The 16,327-nt window shown below is 42.8% G+C and overlaps 1 protein-coding gene across 5 annotated transcripts in view; it reads right to left on the reverse strand.

Moving 5' to 3' along the window:
• Positions 1–2,028: 2,028 nt before the first annotated feature.
• RCBTB2 (RCC1 and BTB domain containing protein 2) overlaps positions 2,029–16,327 on the reverse strand; it is a 49,178-nt gene continuing 34,879 nt past the window's right edge. For 3 of the 5 annotated variants that reach the window (XM_079778523.1, XM_079778522.1, XM_079778521.1), the window contains 5 exons: positions 13,980–14,170; positions 13,317–13,443; positions 11,463–11,602; positions 7,329–7,459; positions 2,030–4,024 (listed from right to left, as the gene is read on the reverse strand). In XM_079778523.1, the coding sequence (XP_079634649.1) occupies positions 3,884–4,024; positions 7,329–7,459; positions 11,463–11,602; positions 13,317–13,443; positions 13,980–14,170 (730 nt within the window). In that variant the 3' untranslated portion in view covers positions 2,030–3,883. Of the gene's footprint in view, positions 4,025–7,328; positions 7,460–11,462; positions 11,603–13,316; positions 13,444–13,979; positions 14,171–16,327 lie in introns of all 5 variants that reach the window. The other 2 variants (XM_079778519.1, XM_079778520.1) reach the window with 1 other exon arrangement.

The following is a 16,327-nucleotide window of genomic DNA, read 5'->3' on the forward strand; positions in this document are numbered from 1 at the left end:
AAATTAGGGTAAAATTATTTTGGAAGCATTAAAACATTGAACTTACTCATGTGAGCAGAGTGGAAACAAAAACTTAAGGATAGGAAATCTAAGATGAACTTAAATAAAGGGAAGGATCCATTCATTCCGATGTGGTGGTATTATGAAAATGTAACTTTTCTCTCTCATATCCCTAACTGAACAGTAGTGTTTCTGAGACTCTATCCTCGAAGACCAGAGAGAAGCATGTTTTTTTCAGAGAGATGTATCCACTGGACTCATATGTCATCTTTCAAACATCTAAAATTAGCCCCTATTGTTTGGAATCAGGGATTTTAAGGGCTCTCATCCTTGGCTAAAAACATCAAAAATACTTTTGGTGACATTTTTTAATATACTGAATTAGAATCCTTGAATCTATATTTTGAATAAGTCCTATGGCATAGATTATTCTGTTGTACCCAAAGATAAGAAGCACTGAGCTATATAGCAGTGCAGACCTAACATAACAAGTGTAGAAAGAAAACCTGGATACAAATCCACCTGATCCTCCTTAATAACTTGTACTCTGGCAATATGGCTATTGACTCATTGTGGAGTTTGGGTCCATTTTGCATCCTTAAATTAACTTACCTGTTCCCTTAGTTCCAATTTTTACATGAAATGAGCTCATAAAAGAAAAAGGCAGCAAGGAGCTTCAGAAGACCCTATCAGACTGCAAGATAGAGGAAAAGGCTTGGGAAGACACTATGGAGATGTGAAGGTTTTGGTCAGTTACAGTGAGCATAGAAGGGTGAGGAGGAAAAGTCAGACATGAAGATGGGTTGTCCAACTGCGAGAACTGACAGCTATAGGTAATAGCCAGGTCTGCATACTTCTTTGCTGGATAAAATAGCAAATCTACCAAAAAGTGTGTGTGTGGGGGGGGGGGGAAGGATATATGGTAGATTTTAAATAACAAATAACTGAATGAAACTGTATAATTCCAGAAACAGGATTGTAATTTAGAACTAGAGGCATCCAGATAACTTAGCCTCTACAAGATAAGGTGTGCAAAGATGGATAAACAAAGAAACTAAGGATTCTAATGTGACCTCCCCAATAAAGAAAAGCCACAGGCAATAATATGAACAGTAAGTTGTTTATAACCATTTGTTTATAACCATTTGTTTTAAGTGGGCTTATTTGAGTAACTACTTTAAAAAACAAGCTTATATCACATGGATTTATATACATCTAAGCCATAAGGTTGATGCAATTTTGCTGTTTCTTAGGAATTAAAAAACACATCTTCCTATATAATAAAGAGGTAATATCCAAATTAACCCTCATGCCCTCACAAGATGGCTGCCTCTGACCAGGCTGGCAGAGGGGTTAGTGAGGGACGACCAAATGACTGAACAAGCAGGCTGCATGGGGCAACCAGGCCAGTAGGGAGGTGAGGGCCAACCAAACGACTGAATAACAGGCTGCATGGGGCAACCAGGCTGGTGGGGGGGCCGTGAGGGGTGACCAGGCTGGCAGGGGGGGAAGTTGGGGGTGACCAGTCCAGCAGGGGGTGCAGTTGGGGGCAACCAGGCCAGCGGGGGGGGGGGAGGGCAGGTAGGGGTGACCAGGCTGGAGGGGGGGATGCAGTTGGGGGCAACCAGGCCAGCATAGGGGTCAGTTGGGGGCAATTAGGCTGGCAGGGGGGGGCAGTGAGGGGCAACTAGGCCGGTGGGGGGGGCAGTTGGGGGCAACCAGGCTGGCAAGGAGGGGGCAGTTGGGGGAGACCTGTCCAGCAGCAGGGGGCAGTTAGGGGTGACCAGGCCAGCATGCAGAGGCAGTGAGGGGCGATCAGGCCGGCATGGGGGCAGTTAGGTGTGACCAGGCCGGCAGGGGGACAGTTAGGGGCGATCAGGCCAGCATGCAGAGGCAGTGAGGGATGATCAGGCCGGCAGGGGGGGGCAGTTAGGGGCGACCAGGCAGGCATGTAGGTGAGCGATTAGGAGCCAGCAGGCCAGGATTGTGAGAGGGATATCCGACTGCCGGTTTAGGGGGACATCCCCCAAGAGGTGCCAGATTAGAGAGGGTTCAGGTGGGGCTGAGGGGACAACCCCCCACCCCCATGCACAAATTTCTTGCACCGGGCCTCTAGTGTGGATATAAAATACAGCATAGAGAATATAATCAATAATATTGTAATAATTATGTATGTACTAGAGGCCCGGTGCATGAAAATTCATGCACTGGAGATGGGGTCCCTCAGCCCAGCCTGTCCCCTCTCACAGTCCGGGAGCCCTCAGGGACAGGAGGCGACCTGGCGATCAGGGGAAGGTGACGCCCCCATCACACCTCTGCTGCTGCCACTGTCGGCAGCGCAAGCCTTGGGCAGCCCTGGGCAGCTGGGCAGCCGCCATCCGAGGCTTGCCAGCACCTCGGGCCCGCCCTGGGTGGCTGGGGGGCTGAGGGGTGGATCCAGCCACACCACGCGCCTACCGCCCCCCCCCCCCCGACCCCGACGGGACTGAAAGAACTGGGGGACTCCAGCGGGGCTGAGGGGATTGGGCGCAGCCATCTTGTGACTAAGGATGCCGCCGTCTTTGTGACAGTGTGATGGTCAATTTGCATATTCCCTCTTTATTAGATAGGATGGTGCCAGGTGGGTACTAGAAATATCGGGGGAACACTTTGTAAAGTACATGATTATCTAACCAGTATGCTGTACACCTGAAACTAATACAAAATAATATTGAATAGAAACTATTTGAAAAAAATTTTTAATAAATTTAAAAAACACATCTGTTCTATTATATTCAAATAATCATTTTATTATCAAATAGTTCAGGTTTCTAGTTCCAAGAGTTTTCTTTACATAATATCATATTGTGAAACATATTAGGAGGATCTGATACTATCCTATATCTCATTCCAGTTTTTATTTTGCAGTTGGGTAACTTGTTTTGATCTAAAAAGTATAAATTTATCTCATTCTTCCTAATGCTGTATATGAAATGTAAGTTTTAGTGCCTTTTCAGCTGGTATTTTATAATTATACTGTGCCAGGTTAAGAGACCTGATTTAAAGTGACATAAAAGACAATTACAAGAAAAACACAAACATTTTTATATACAGAGGCAAATCTCTCAACACAAAAGCAAAGGACATTTTGCAATTATGTAAGGCAGGTGAGCCCAGAAATAACATTCATTCAAAGATAGTACTTCATATTCAGTAATCCCATAAGCGAAATCAATGACTCAGAGTAAACAGAAAATTAAAGTTAGCCCTTAGGCCTTTGACAATTTATTTGCCAAGGCCTTTTGTGAATTCTAATTAATGCTCTAAATTAGCCACTATTTCTCAGAACGATGCACCAGAAGAATATGAACCTTAACAGATGCATGCTGTTTTAAATTTGTTTTTGCACAACTTACTCCTTCATCCATTATTCCACAAAAAAAGCTATTCTCAGGGCATACTTAACATTTATAATAAATTAATTGTGTGCCTACTATATGCAAGGTACTGGATGCTGAAAATGTGGAGGTGATAGCATTCCTTGTCATGCTATCTATGTAATATCAGCCTGTTGAATAACAGAACATTCGGCCAGACTAGCATATACTTAGACCAATATGCCAAAAGTGTCCAACTTAAGTGACTCAAAAGAGGAAATGGTAAATATAATAAGACATTTTAATTGTTTTCCCTGGAGCTTAATCACATCTGATCAGAGAGTTTCATTCCTTCTTTATCAACTCTGGATTTCAGCAGGTGGGGAAGACTGACCACCATCCCTCTTTTGACAAAATGTAAGTATTCAGCCAAATGTAGCTCATCATTAATACTATTAAAGAGAAGTTATTCTCTGGCTTTTGAAGGGAAGACAGGAATGCTAAAAATGTTTTCCTGCAGGTGAGGATCAATTTTTAAAGGCTCCAACTCTGCTTGCTTTGCTGATAAAGTTCTTCAGGAGATCATGGTCCATTTCTGCAAAGCCTGAGGTTTGTGTTACTACAGTCAAATGGTTTACACAAAACCTGAAGCAGAATTCTTCCAAATCCTAGGAACAACAAAAAATATTTTAACAAATTCATATTTTCCAATGTAATGCAACATAGAATGAAAATACACAAGCAAGGAAAAAGGATTTGATAGCAAATAGGAAGACATATTGGTATAGCAATCCCTAAAGAATAGTTATAAAACTATAGTGCTAATATGAATCTCTGTTTGTAAAAATGTAAATGACATAGTAAAACATTCAGGTTCCTCCACACCAGCCAATACCAGAGATAGGCACCTACATGTCTGAATTCTGTACCTTTCACAGTGAGAGTACTAGTATTTGTACTATTCATTCCACTGTCAGTATTTGTTAAAAGTATGACACTCCTCTTTTACCAGTATATTCCCCTAGGGCAGAGGTGCGGAGCATCCGGCCCATGGGCCTTATAAGGCCCACAAAATCATTCCGTCTGGCCCTGCCAAGCTATTAGGAGTGAGTTAATTAAATGTTTAACCAAATATAGCAGGTTAATTTTTAAGTTGATAATTTTGTATGGCCCACCAATGATGTTATAAATATCTAAATGGACCTTGGCAAAAAAAAAAAAAAAGGTTCCCACCCTTTTGTTTATTGTCTATATCATTTTGAATATAATCCAAAGGGAATATAAAAGAGGAGTGTCATACTTTTAACAAATACTGAAAGATGGGATGGTTGTTCCATCAGACCCTGATTACCTTCAGTAATCTTAACTGGGAAAATGAAGAAATCATGACTTTCTCTCTCCTAAAGGAAATTCCTCAGATTGGTGTTTCTGCCTTACTATAATTCACTCTGGGCCAACGAATAGTCCGATAGTACTTCTCTTGATCAGATCGGTAAACTTGAGACAGAATGAAGGTGGCTGGATGCTTTTTTGGCCCCAAAGTAGAGCTAAAGTGAGGCCAGCTGGCGGAGACTCCAGTTGCCTTTGACCCTGGGCTATGGTGCTGTCTTGACCCAGGACAAGGTGCTGCCAGGTAGAAGTCAAACCAAAAGTTTCTGCTGTATTAGCTGGTTTATTTTAAAAGCCCAAAATAATGTCCAAGCAATCACATATACACATTACACATGTAAATTATAGCAGATGCTGGAGATGAAAACACAGGCAAAAATTCGCAGTACGAATAGCCGTGCCAATCAAGTTCCAGTATGTTTTAAGTAAAGAAACCAACTACACGAAGAAAACCTATCCATTTCACCCCTAAACAGCTACGTAGGCGGCTAGGGTCACATGGCAATATGACATCTCTAAGTCCCTGGTAAGCCCTAAGTGATAGAACAGCCAAAAATACACACACACACACTCAATATCAGAACTTGTGACTATACATAAAAATGTGCTTCATTAGTACATTCTGAATATACCAACATCCGTTTGAAATTATGGACTCTTGCTTAAATTTTTAGAAATGACATTTTTTGTCTATAGCACACTGAATTGAAGCAAGACAGCAAATACTGTTCTTTATGAAAACCTGTATTTTAAGTATACATATGGTCTACTTTACTGATTGTCTCTTATGTAATGTAGGTACAAAAATTAGTTAGATGGGCTATAGTAAAATACAGTGCCTCTACAGGCAAAGTTGAAATTCATTAAACAAACATTTCTTGATATGGGTCAGGCACTATCCTAAGCACTAAGGATTTGGTTGTGAGCAAAGCAAAGTCCTTGCCATTCTTCAAGGAGCTTACTTCCTAGAAAACAGAGGGCTGGAAGGTTTAACCATACAAATAATTCACATAAGCAGGGAATATGAAAAAGTGCTGGAAATTAAGCCTAGTTCAGATGGAAACACTATATATCCACCATATTGCCATCCGAGGTAGCTCACCAGAGTCCAGTATTATCACCATGATTTTAACAAACTACAAAAAGCACATTGATTTTTTCTTCTTTGCCAGAAAGCATTTTGCATGCTGTAAGTGCCCAATAAAGCATTACCTGGATGCAAGACTAACATTCACTATGCTTTTAAATGTCAATGTTTCTAGCTGGGTGAGACTTTTTAAAACATTAAGTAAAACAAACAAAAAAACACTAGTATTTAGAGATATACATAATGTAATCTAGGAAAAGATTAGAAGGAGCTGTGTGAAAATGTTATGTTCTCTGGTTGATGAGTCATTTCCTTCCTTATTCTTTTTTTATTTTTCAAATTTTCTTTACTAAGCATATTATTATTTATATAAGCACAAAAAAGGTTAAAACCTTTTTTTCCACCCACCACTAAAATGTCCCTGTTTTTTTTTAACCAAAGGAGAGGATATCCTTAAAACAAAAGGAAATCAACTCCAAGAAGTATAGCCTGTTTCCTAAAGATTTAGCTCTAAGACAGGTTTTCTTTCCTTTCTTTATTATCAAAACAATACATGGTCACTGCACAAAGTTCAGAAAAAAACAAAGATAAGGAAATGAAAATCATCCATAATCCCACCATCTAAAGATAACCACTGACTATATTTTTCAGTCTTTTTTCTTCGTAGATAATGAAAAAAAAAGAAGTCTTTTTAAATTGAGCTATTTATACTTTTTTAAAAAATGAAAATGGGACCATAGTTTTTCAATTAATGATATATCTTGAATAGCTGCATGGTTTCATATTATTAATATTCTATATAGTTTAAACAATTCTCTAGGGTTCACATTGACTTTTTCTAATTTTTCAAAATTATAAACAATGCTGCAATAAACATCTTTTAAGTTAATCTTTGTTCAAACCCATGATTACTTCCTTAAGACAGATTTCTTTATGTGAATTTCTTAAAGAATTATATCTTGAGTTTTTAATACATACAATACCAAACTGTGCCCCAGAATGATTGTACCAGTTTGCACATTCATCAGCAGTTTAGGAAAGCCATTGTTCTGAGCTGTAGTATTCCCTGGTGTGACAAATGTTTTTATTTATATTTTTCATTTGTTCATAAATCTATGTGGTTCATTTTTTCAGTCAAATCGCTCATATTATCTTTTTATTTTTAAGAACTATACATTATGGTAAGCTTGCTTTATCATATGTTGCAAAAAATTTCCCAGCGTATTATTTACTTTTTAATTTTCCTTGTGGCATTTTTTGGTGTATAAGCATCTTTTTTTTTTTTTTTTTTTTTTATCAAATCCATCAATCCTTTCCTTTATGGCTTCCTGCCTTTGAGGTCCACCCTAACGTTATATTCACTAATATTTCTTCTGATATTTTATTGTATTTGTTTACATTAAGTACTTAAACCTACTTAATGTAAAGATATGAAGTAGACACCTACCTATTTTTCTTCCAGAAGGAAAGCTAACTGAAAAAAATGCTTTTCTTACCTGAGCATCATACTTCACAGCAGCAGAGAGCAGGGCAATGGCATTCTCCTCACAGATGCCTTGCTTGATAGTTTGCTGGCAGAGCTTTTTCAAACGATTTTCTCTATAAAATGTAGCCAAATCTAGCAATCCTGGTGGAAAGAGATGTTTGGGGGGCGGGGGGGGAAGAGGAGTGACTTCAAGCATCCCGACTTAAACTCACTCAACCCTTAAGATTTTTTTTGACGTTATTTTGAATATAATCCTTAGTGAAGGCTGTATAGATAGACTTGTGCTCATACACTCTGAGCAGGTGGCCTTCCCTAAGAACATAGCTGAACTGAGCAAACACAATAGACAAAACAGCAGCCATGGAAAAAATAAGAGCAGTGAACAAGGCTTTCATATGTTTCCTAGAAATGCCCCTCTAGTTATCTGTCTGCCTGCATTACCAATGTCTGCTCTAGGGTCATTTCCATCAGCACACACACATGCTATAATAGCGCTCATCTCTTTAAAAAAGAAAAAAGAAATAACCTTGCATGGAGACATGTCTGCCTCTCATCACCCTACCCCGTTTCTCTGCTCCTCTCTACAGCAAACCTCCAGGGCAGAGTCCTCGGCTTGCTGCCTCCATTTTCTGAGTTCCCATTCTCATCTCAAGCCATTCCAGGCATAATTCCATCCCCTCCACCCCTGACATCACACCTGGGATTGTCACTGAAGGCTGCCACAATGCCAAGTCCAAGGCTATTCTCGTTTCATCTTACTCAAGAAGGACACAAAATTTCCTGTGGCTGATGATCATCCCTTTCCTGAAATGCTTTGTTACTTGCTTGTGTTTTTCTTCTTTTTCATTAGTTACTCTTCGGTCTCTTGGCTAGACCATTTTTCCTGAGTTTGAAATGTTTGAGTGCCCCAGGGTCCAATCCTCATATTCTTATTTCGCTTATTCCCCTAAGTCAGCAGTCACCAACCTTTCGGACCTCACAGACCACCAGCTGGCGACCGCTGCCCTAAGTGATTCCAGCCCGGTGGTTTCAAATGCCATTAACTGTTATCTACCCCATAGGACACTATGAAGTACTCCAGTCAGGAATGGCCAGTTAGCATTTGAAAGACCCTTGTCAGGAGTTTCAGATACTACCTACATCTTCAGAAAGAGCTAGAAATACTTTGTTATTGGTGAAATGAGTAGTGTTTAGGATATGTGGCTTGGCTCTAAATATCGTGAGGGTCCTTTTGCCTTTGCATGAATGGCATTCAAGCATCATGAGCTTAAGTAGTCCTGTACCTGTGGAGTAGTGCATTTGCTAGGTCTACATCCAGTCCTAGGCTGGTCAAAAGGTTAGCTAAACCCTGCTACTAGAATATTGTTACATCTACTTCAAGCTAACCTTCCAAGCAAGCTACTTTATAGAGGGCCTAATGGACAGACAGCAGGGATTTCATCAGTCTCACAACATTAACTGTTCTTGTTTGTGTCTGCTACTGAGTTTTGTACGTGTGGAAGAATTTGGTCAGAAACTTGCTGTCATTGTAATATGACACATTATCAAAGTTATGAAGGAAAAGCCTGTGGTCCATTGGAGGATGCTGGAACCGTTAAGAGTTGTGAATGGCTCAGTGGTTTCTGGTCAGTTCTCAACAACTCCCAAACTCATACCAACAGCCCTGTGCACGCCCCAGCTTCAGACTCACACCGACCTGGACTCGCAAGAACTGCCCTAAGACAGGATCCTGCCCTTCGTCTCTGCTCAGGGGGCCTCACTCTGTACTTCTGCCAGGGACACCCCTCATCACCAAAGTGTGGCCCAGGAGCCGTGTACCCATTCTTACTTAGGGCACACTTTGGCTGTCTGGGACCCTGGGATTCCCCGACTAACTGGCTCTGAGACCACATGTGTGGGTATTCCCTCCCCTCCAAACCATACCACCAATGCACAGCCCCCCAGCCTCAAGGGGTGGCCCTAGGTGGGGGTGGCTGGAGCTTGGACATGCAGGCTGCGGTGCCCACACACCCCTGGTGATCAGGATGCAGCTGGTGGTGGGAAAGGAAAGGCGCCTGGCTGCACGCTGGAGGCCGAGGCCTGTCCCTCCCAGGCCACCGTGCTCAGCACCGAACTCCAAGGAGCCGCACAACTCTAAATTCCGACTAAAACTTAAACCTGGCCTTTCGGTTCTCAATGAAGGTATACTTTTCAGGGTCTGAGCATTGAACACGTTTTACCTGAAGTTAGCATCATATGTAACTAAGTTTTCAGATGTACGATCCGTAGCCCTTTATTTGGACTCTTGCCCAGGGCCCTGCAAATGTTAGGGGTGGGCGATAAAGTAACCGCCACTTGGATGTCGGATCGGCTCCTTTGACTTTTCAGACTCAGAGCAGCCCCTTTCCACCGTCTTCATCTCAGTGGTGATGCTTCCATTAGCCCCGCCGCTCAAGCACCGCAGCGCAGCAATCCTTCTCTTCCCCTCACACCCTCATCCCAGCCATTGACAAACACCATCAGCTCCATCTTTAAAATATCCACAATCTGGTCTCTTCAACGCCACCACTGCTCCACCACTGACCCAGGGTGCCGTCATCTCACTCCGGAACCATTAGAATTACTGCTCTTTTAAAGACAAACCACGTCATTCCTATGGTAGAAGCTACTTGTTGCTTCTCCACTACACACACAGTCATGGCCACCTGGATATGACCACACTTCCCCCCACCTCCTATGCATCTGGCTGGGTTATGGCCTTGGCCAGCTCCCATCCATGGTTTGAAGTAAGTGGAACTTCCAGGAGCCTTCCTCCCGTAAGATTCTGGGCATTTGCCCTTCACCCCTTTGTCGCTGTCCCTTCCTCCATCCTGCTACCTATAATGCAAATGCGGTCCTGGACCATGAGCACAGGGGCCACATATAGCAATGCCCTGCCCTGTGTCCCCGTGTGAGAGAGAAAGACACTATCTTGTTTAAGCCACTTCCTCCCCCCGCCCCCCCCCCCCATTTTACTGTCAGAATTAAAGCAAATCCTAAATAACACAACCCTATGCTCAAAACCTCACACCAAGAAAAAAACTCAAGCTCCTCGCCATGGCCTTCATGGTTAGGTATGATCTTGCCCAGCTTTCAACTTCTTAATTCCTCCCAGTATAAGTCTTGCTCAGTCCATTCCAACCGCCCTGGCCTTCCCCCTCCTCATCCACGTGCTAACTTTGGTCCCGTCTTAGACTTCTGCACTTACTGCTACCCATGCTCAGAGTGCTCCTCCTCGGGCATCTGCATGGCCCGCTCGTGACTCCCCAAGGCTCTGCTCAGTGCCCTTCCCAGCGGAGGCTTCTCTCGACCCTCCTGACTGACCGCCTGCATTTATTGCTTAGGGCTGGTCTCCCTCATCTGAATACAAGCCCCACAGGGGCAGGGCCTCGGTCTGTCTCCGCAGACACCCAAAGGAGCTGCAGCACACAGTAGGCATGGGCACTAAAACATTGTCAAGAAAGGAAGGAAACTGTAAAACTTCAGAAATCAGACTTTTGTTTACCTGAGTAAAATTATATGCTAATCTGGTAAAAAAAAAATGTTATTGACATGTATAAACATGTCAAATGAATGTTTAAAAATTTGGGGATTGAACTCTTTCTTTAGTTCCTTACAGCTGTAAACTGAAACTTAGTATGTATTGAACTCTGCACCCATTGGGTACCCTGTGTTGCTTTTTTAATGTCAGGTGAACACCCCTCACTCCTTTCAGGATGGGATGCACCAGACCACAGTGGTCTAATCCCAAAGCCATCTGGGATGGAAATTCACAGATACAGAGACCAGCAGGGCTTATGATGTGGATTTTATCTGTTTTATAATGAAAACATCTTGAGGGCAATAGATCTGATAGCTAAAAGTTATGTACAATACTAACATATAGTAATTAAGAGTGGGACCCGCTGCACAGTGATGATAATTCATCTATCTCTTATTTTATCTATTCAGTCAACCTCTGAATGATTAGTAACAAGGGAAAAGAGTTTGGGTTCAACACACAAAAAGAGAACTCCTTCTTCGATTGCACTCACAGCAACATCCATTTAGGCTCCACAGAAATCACCTTGCCAAGTTACCCAGCACTTTGCCAATTTCTTGGTAAAGTCTGGTGGTAATTAATTACCTACTGCCTCCTCAGGGGGAAGGCTGATGCTGTCTGTGTACAGGTATTCCAGGAAGGCTCGGTAAACAGGATATGAAAATTCACTCATTTCTACAATATCATCCTCACGGTCGTCCAACGAAGAACGAAAATGCTCACACCTGAAGGAAGAAAAGCATGTCAGGTCCCAGCTTCTGGGCAAGAGCAGTTAACACAAGGAGCACCCCACTGTGGGGCTTAAAGGGGAAAAACCTAACGAGGAGAAGGGAAACACAACACTACACATGACTCTCGCCAAGTTGCACACCTTCATGTCCCTGCTCCGGCCCCTCACTTCCTCTGCTGGCCAGTTTTCAGCCTCCCATTAAGTTAACAAGGCTGCAGATGCAAACCTGCTGCGGGAGAGCTGCCCCTGCAGCCACACCGGATGGGGACAGTGCTGCCTCCCTGAAAGTACCCACACCGTGTCCACGGAGCAGCAGTTATGGAAGTCAGGTGAGTCCGTTTTTGTAACCGCTGAGTAATTTTGTTTCTTCACTTCCTGTTACGGCTTGAATTGTCTCTCATAAAATTCATATGCTGAAGTCCTAACATCAGAATATAACAATATCTGAAGAAAGGGTCTTTACAGAGGTAAGTTACCAAGTTAAAATGAGGTCATTAGAGTGGACCCTAATCCAATATGACTGGTGTCCTTATGAAAAAGAGGGAATCTGGACACAGGTGTGTACACACACAGGGAGAACACCATGTGAAGATTGGAGTTATGTTGCCACAAGCCAAGGAATGCCAAAGATTGCCAGCAAACCACCAAAAGCCAGGAGACTGGTGGATCAGATTCTTCTTCACAGACCTCAGAAGGAACCCATCCTGTGAACACCTTGATCTTGACCCCTAGCCTCCAGGACTGTGAGAGAATAAATTTGTTGTTGAAGCCCAGTTTGTAGTACTTTGTTACAGTAGCCCTGGAAAACTAACACACACACACACACACCCTTTATGAAGGTTTATGGACTATCGTAAAAATGAACAAATGTTGTACAGCCTGACCTTACTGAGAGGTGAACTTGAGACTAAAATGCTATATTGAGCTTGTTATTTGTTGCAGTGGGATTTAAGTATCTATTAGACAACATGATGGTTTTCAAAATCATGTGAAAATAAAGAAGCCAGGCACAGAAGAAAACATATTGTATAATTCCATTTATATAAACTTTTAGAAAATGCTAACTAATCTATCTGACAGAAGAGATTACCTGCCCCAGAGCCCAGGGCACAAGGGATGTTTGAGGAGTGACAGAAACGTTCTCAATCTTGACTTGGGGTGATGCTTTCACAGGTGTATTCATATGTCAAAGCTCCTCAAATGTGCATGTTAAATGGACTTTAAATGGATATAACTCATTGGTCAAAATTTATATCAATATATTTGACTTTTTAAAAAAATCTGTGTTAGCTCTATCCTGGATCTGTTGCTCTGGAAAAGCCTGATCTTCTCTTTTTTCAAGCCTCTAAAAGTCCCGTCCCCCACAGCTGAGTGGGGAGAGTGATGTTCCCAGCTGAGCCCAGTGTTGAAGCCGGCAATGCTAACAGCACACAGCACTCAGCACGGGCAGCTGGCTGCTCCCCGAAGCCAAGGCCGTTCATCAAGTCCTGTAAGGAAGCCTGGGGGCTCCTGTAAGAAAGCTCCTGCCTGAGCCACACCCGCGCTGCCTAGTCGGCCTCTGGTATTTCTTGTTTCCTTCGGCTGCACTGAAAGCTCAAAGGGCAAAACCGGCTCACATTTGTCCATAGTTACTGAAGTGCCTAGAGCAGTTCCTTGGCAAATAACAAATGTATTTACTTACTTAATTCTCAAAATAAGTGATTCCATACCTAATTTTGAGGAGGACTTTATGTGCATAAATGTACTTTCCATCCACCAGAAATCTCAGGTCTGCGGTGCTGGGGTTGTCAAATTCCCTCTTCAGAGACTCAGCTACTGTGAGGTGGTCGTCAGGCTCTAAGGGAATAACAACACCAGTGTTCCTAGAGTTAGCTACAGACGTAATAAAAACGCAGGCTGTAATACAGCATGGCTCTGGCGCAGGCACTCGTGAAAACATCAGCTCTCTAAAATAACTGCACAACTGAGCCATGCTTCTCCCCTAAATCTGAACTCGCACCTCTGTAATCATTAAGGGTTAAAACCTCACACACATCTGTTTATAAATCTGGCAAAACAACAACTACAAAGTCCAAAACTGCCTCACTAAATGAAATTTTGAATATTTAAATAAATACACTAGCTAAAAAACAATTTCTCAGTCAAATTAAAAAGTAGTCAAATAAAAGTACTTTTAATTTAGTATGTAGTGTTGGTTTCTGATAATTTTAAGAGAAATAAATCAATCAAACTAGTTCCTTTTCACGGGAGTCCATTAGAGGGAAATAAATGATATGATACTGCACTTAACAAAGTCTTTCCTATCAAAATAAAAGTACCAGAGTTCTCTTCCTAGTTTTCAAGCATCACCCAATGGACAGTGATCAGCTCACCCACAGACAGGAGGCGCCAGGAGACGGCGGGAGTGGCAAAGCAGGCAAACACGTCGTCCGTGCAGGAGAGGTGGGTGAGGTGAGGCAGCACCACGGACTGGCCCCGGCACTGGCCCCACATGTACACGTGCCCGCCCTGGGTCTTGGCGGCAGATGTGTGGGCAGAGTGGCAGGCTGCGATTTCTATAATTCTAAATCCACAAACACCAAGTAAACACAGTACACAGGAGAAGACATGGCTTTATCTCATCTCCCCTTAGGTTTGATTTCAAAACACAAAACAAAGGTTACACACCTAATCTCCTAGACTTTCAGGCAGTACACAGGTATGTACATCAAAGCTATACTTCAATGCACTTGTAACTCATGAAGATCTTATCACCACTTCTAGCCAGCAGGCTTATAAAAATATGTACCATCCCATTTGGAAATCCAGTACAATTCAAGAGAGTAAAGACCAAAAAAAAAAGGTGATATAACTTTTTATTAAAACGTTACTCACTGAAGTAGATAATAAAGGCTAGAGCCATCCTGACGCAGGTTCAAAAAATGTTTTCATCAAAACAGCACCAATTTTAGAGTTAAATAGAGCATGCTGTAAGTCATCTCAACTCCCACTGTGAACAGTAAATTCAGTAGTGATACTTCACTGGACTGTGTCATCTAGAGCCCAAGCGTGCAGTTTTCTGGGATCCACCTGTGTGAGACCTGGTGCAATAGGCTCGTGACTGCCAGGGAGGCAGTTCTCAGAACACTGCCTAATAGAAAACACTGTTTTTGTTGATTTGGAAGCAATTACTTTGCTCTAAGAACAAGCCACCATACAGATTCAAAGAAGACAGTAAACTGTTTTACCCCAAGTGAGGCGGTCATCTCGGTTTTGCCGCGCCAGGCAATGGGATCAGCATCCTCAGTGACTCAGCTCAGAACCTGAGTCATCTTTGGCTTCTTCTCCCTCCTCACCTACCACTTTCTTCAGAATATCCAGGTGACAGATAACATAGTCCCTTTGTAATTTCCCCCATCAGCCACCACCCTCAGTGAGACACACCCCACATCTGGACTAATAGAACAGTCTCCTAGGTCTCTCTGCCTTAGAACTTCCCTCTCCTCTGACCCCAATGGTACAACACTGGCAGGTTAATAATCCTCTTGAAACACCATTCTCACCAGTACTTTCAAACCCTCAGTGATTTCCCACAAGATAAAACCCAGACAAGTGACATCAAGGCCTTCCATAATTTGGCTTCCACCCATGTCGAACCTTCTTTCAAATGACTTTTGCCCACACACCATATGTTCCAACAAACAGAGGTACACACTGCCCCTCAATGTCTGTGTTCACAGTTCAAGTCCTTATTCAGGAATGTTCTTTCCTTTCTCTCTGCCTCAGAAATCCTACCCATCTTTGAAGGTCCAGTTCAAACAGCCACGAGGTAAGAGGTCTCTCGCTCACCGAAGCTCTTGCAGTACTGCCTGTCCGCAGCAGCCGGCCTGGCCCAGTTATCTTTCAGGTCTTACTTATTCAGTTAGATTACAAGTTCCTGCCAGGCTGATTCACGGGCTTATTTCTCTCTCCCTAAGCACCCAGTATGTGTCTTACTAAATATAATTTGTAGATCATTTTATTGACTCATTGGGAAAGAGTCAACAACACAGAACAACGGAAGACTGGAGAAGACCACACTGACCAAGGCTAGCAATGGAAGGGTGGAGCTATTCCTCCGCTGTGTGCTTTAACTAGAGGCTCCCCAGTCCAGGAGGGAGGATGGTCATCACACAATCTGGAGATTGCTTGGCGGTTCCCTCAGAAGGCTCTTTTCATGTGCAGCCCAAGAAATTCCCCTGATTTATTAGAAGGTAGCTCTCAGCTCTTGAAAACAACCCGAGTACTGGAGGAAATGAGGCTGTCTGTCCCAGAGTGGGGAGCCTGGATGTGGAGGTAGGTTTGAATGCGAGCTTTACCACAAGGCTGTGTGGCTGGGAATGTCTTGAGATCTAGGAGTCTTGGTTTCATCACATTGCGAGGCCAGTGTGTGCGAATTAAGTGAGAAAACGTTAAGCCCAGGGAGTGGAGTGGGGCGGGGGGGGTTCGATGAGGGGAAAAAACGGGGACATCTGTAATACTTTCAACAATAAAGATAATGTTTTTAAAGAAAAACATTAAGCCCCAAGCACGATGACTGGTGTACAAACAGTAGCCTAACGGTAGAGGTTTCTCAATATTACTACTTCTACTGAGCATTTTAAGTGCCAAAGCCTCATTGTGTAGAGAATGTGTATTTCTAATGGTCAATTCAAATTAGTAAGGCCTTTCCTATTTACATGGTTAAGCCAGTCAAATTGGC

This window comes from Cnephaeus nilssonii, assembly GCF_951640355.1.
Source record: "Cnephaeus nilssonii genome assembly, chromosome: 8".
Taxonomy (NCBI): domain Eukaryota; kingdom Metazoa; phylum Chordata; class Mammalia; order Chiroptera; family Vespertilionidae; genus Cnephaeus; species Cnephaeus nilssonii.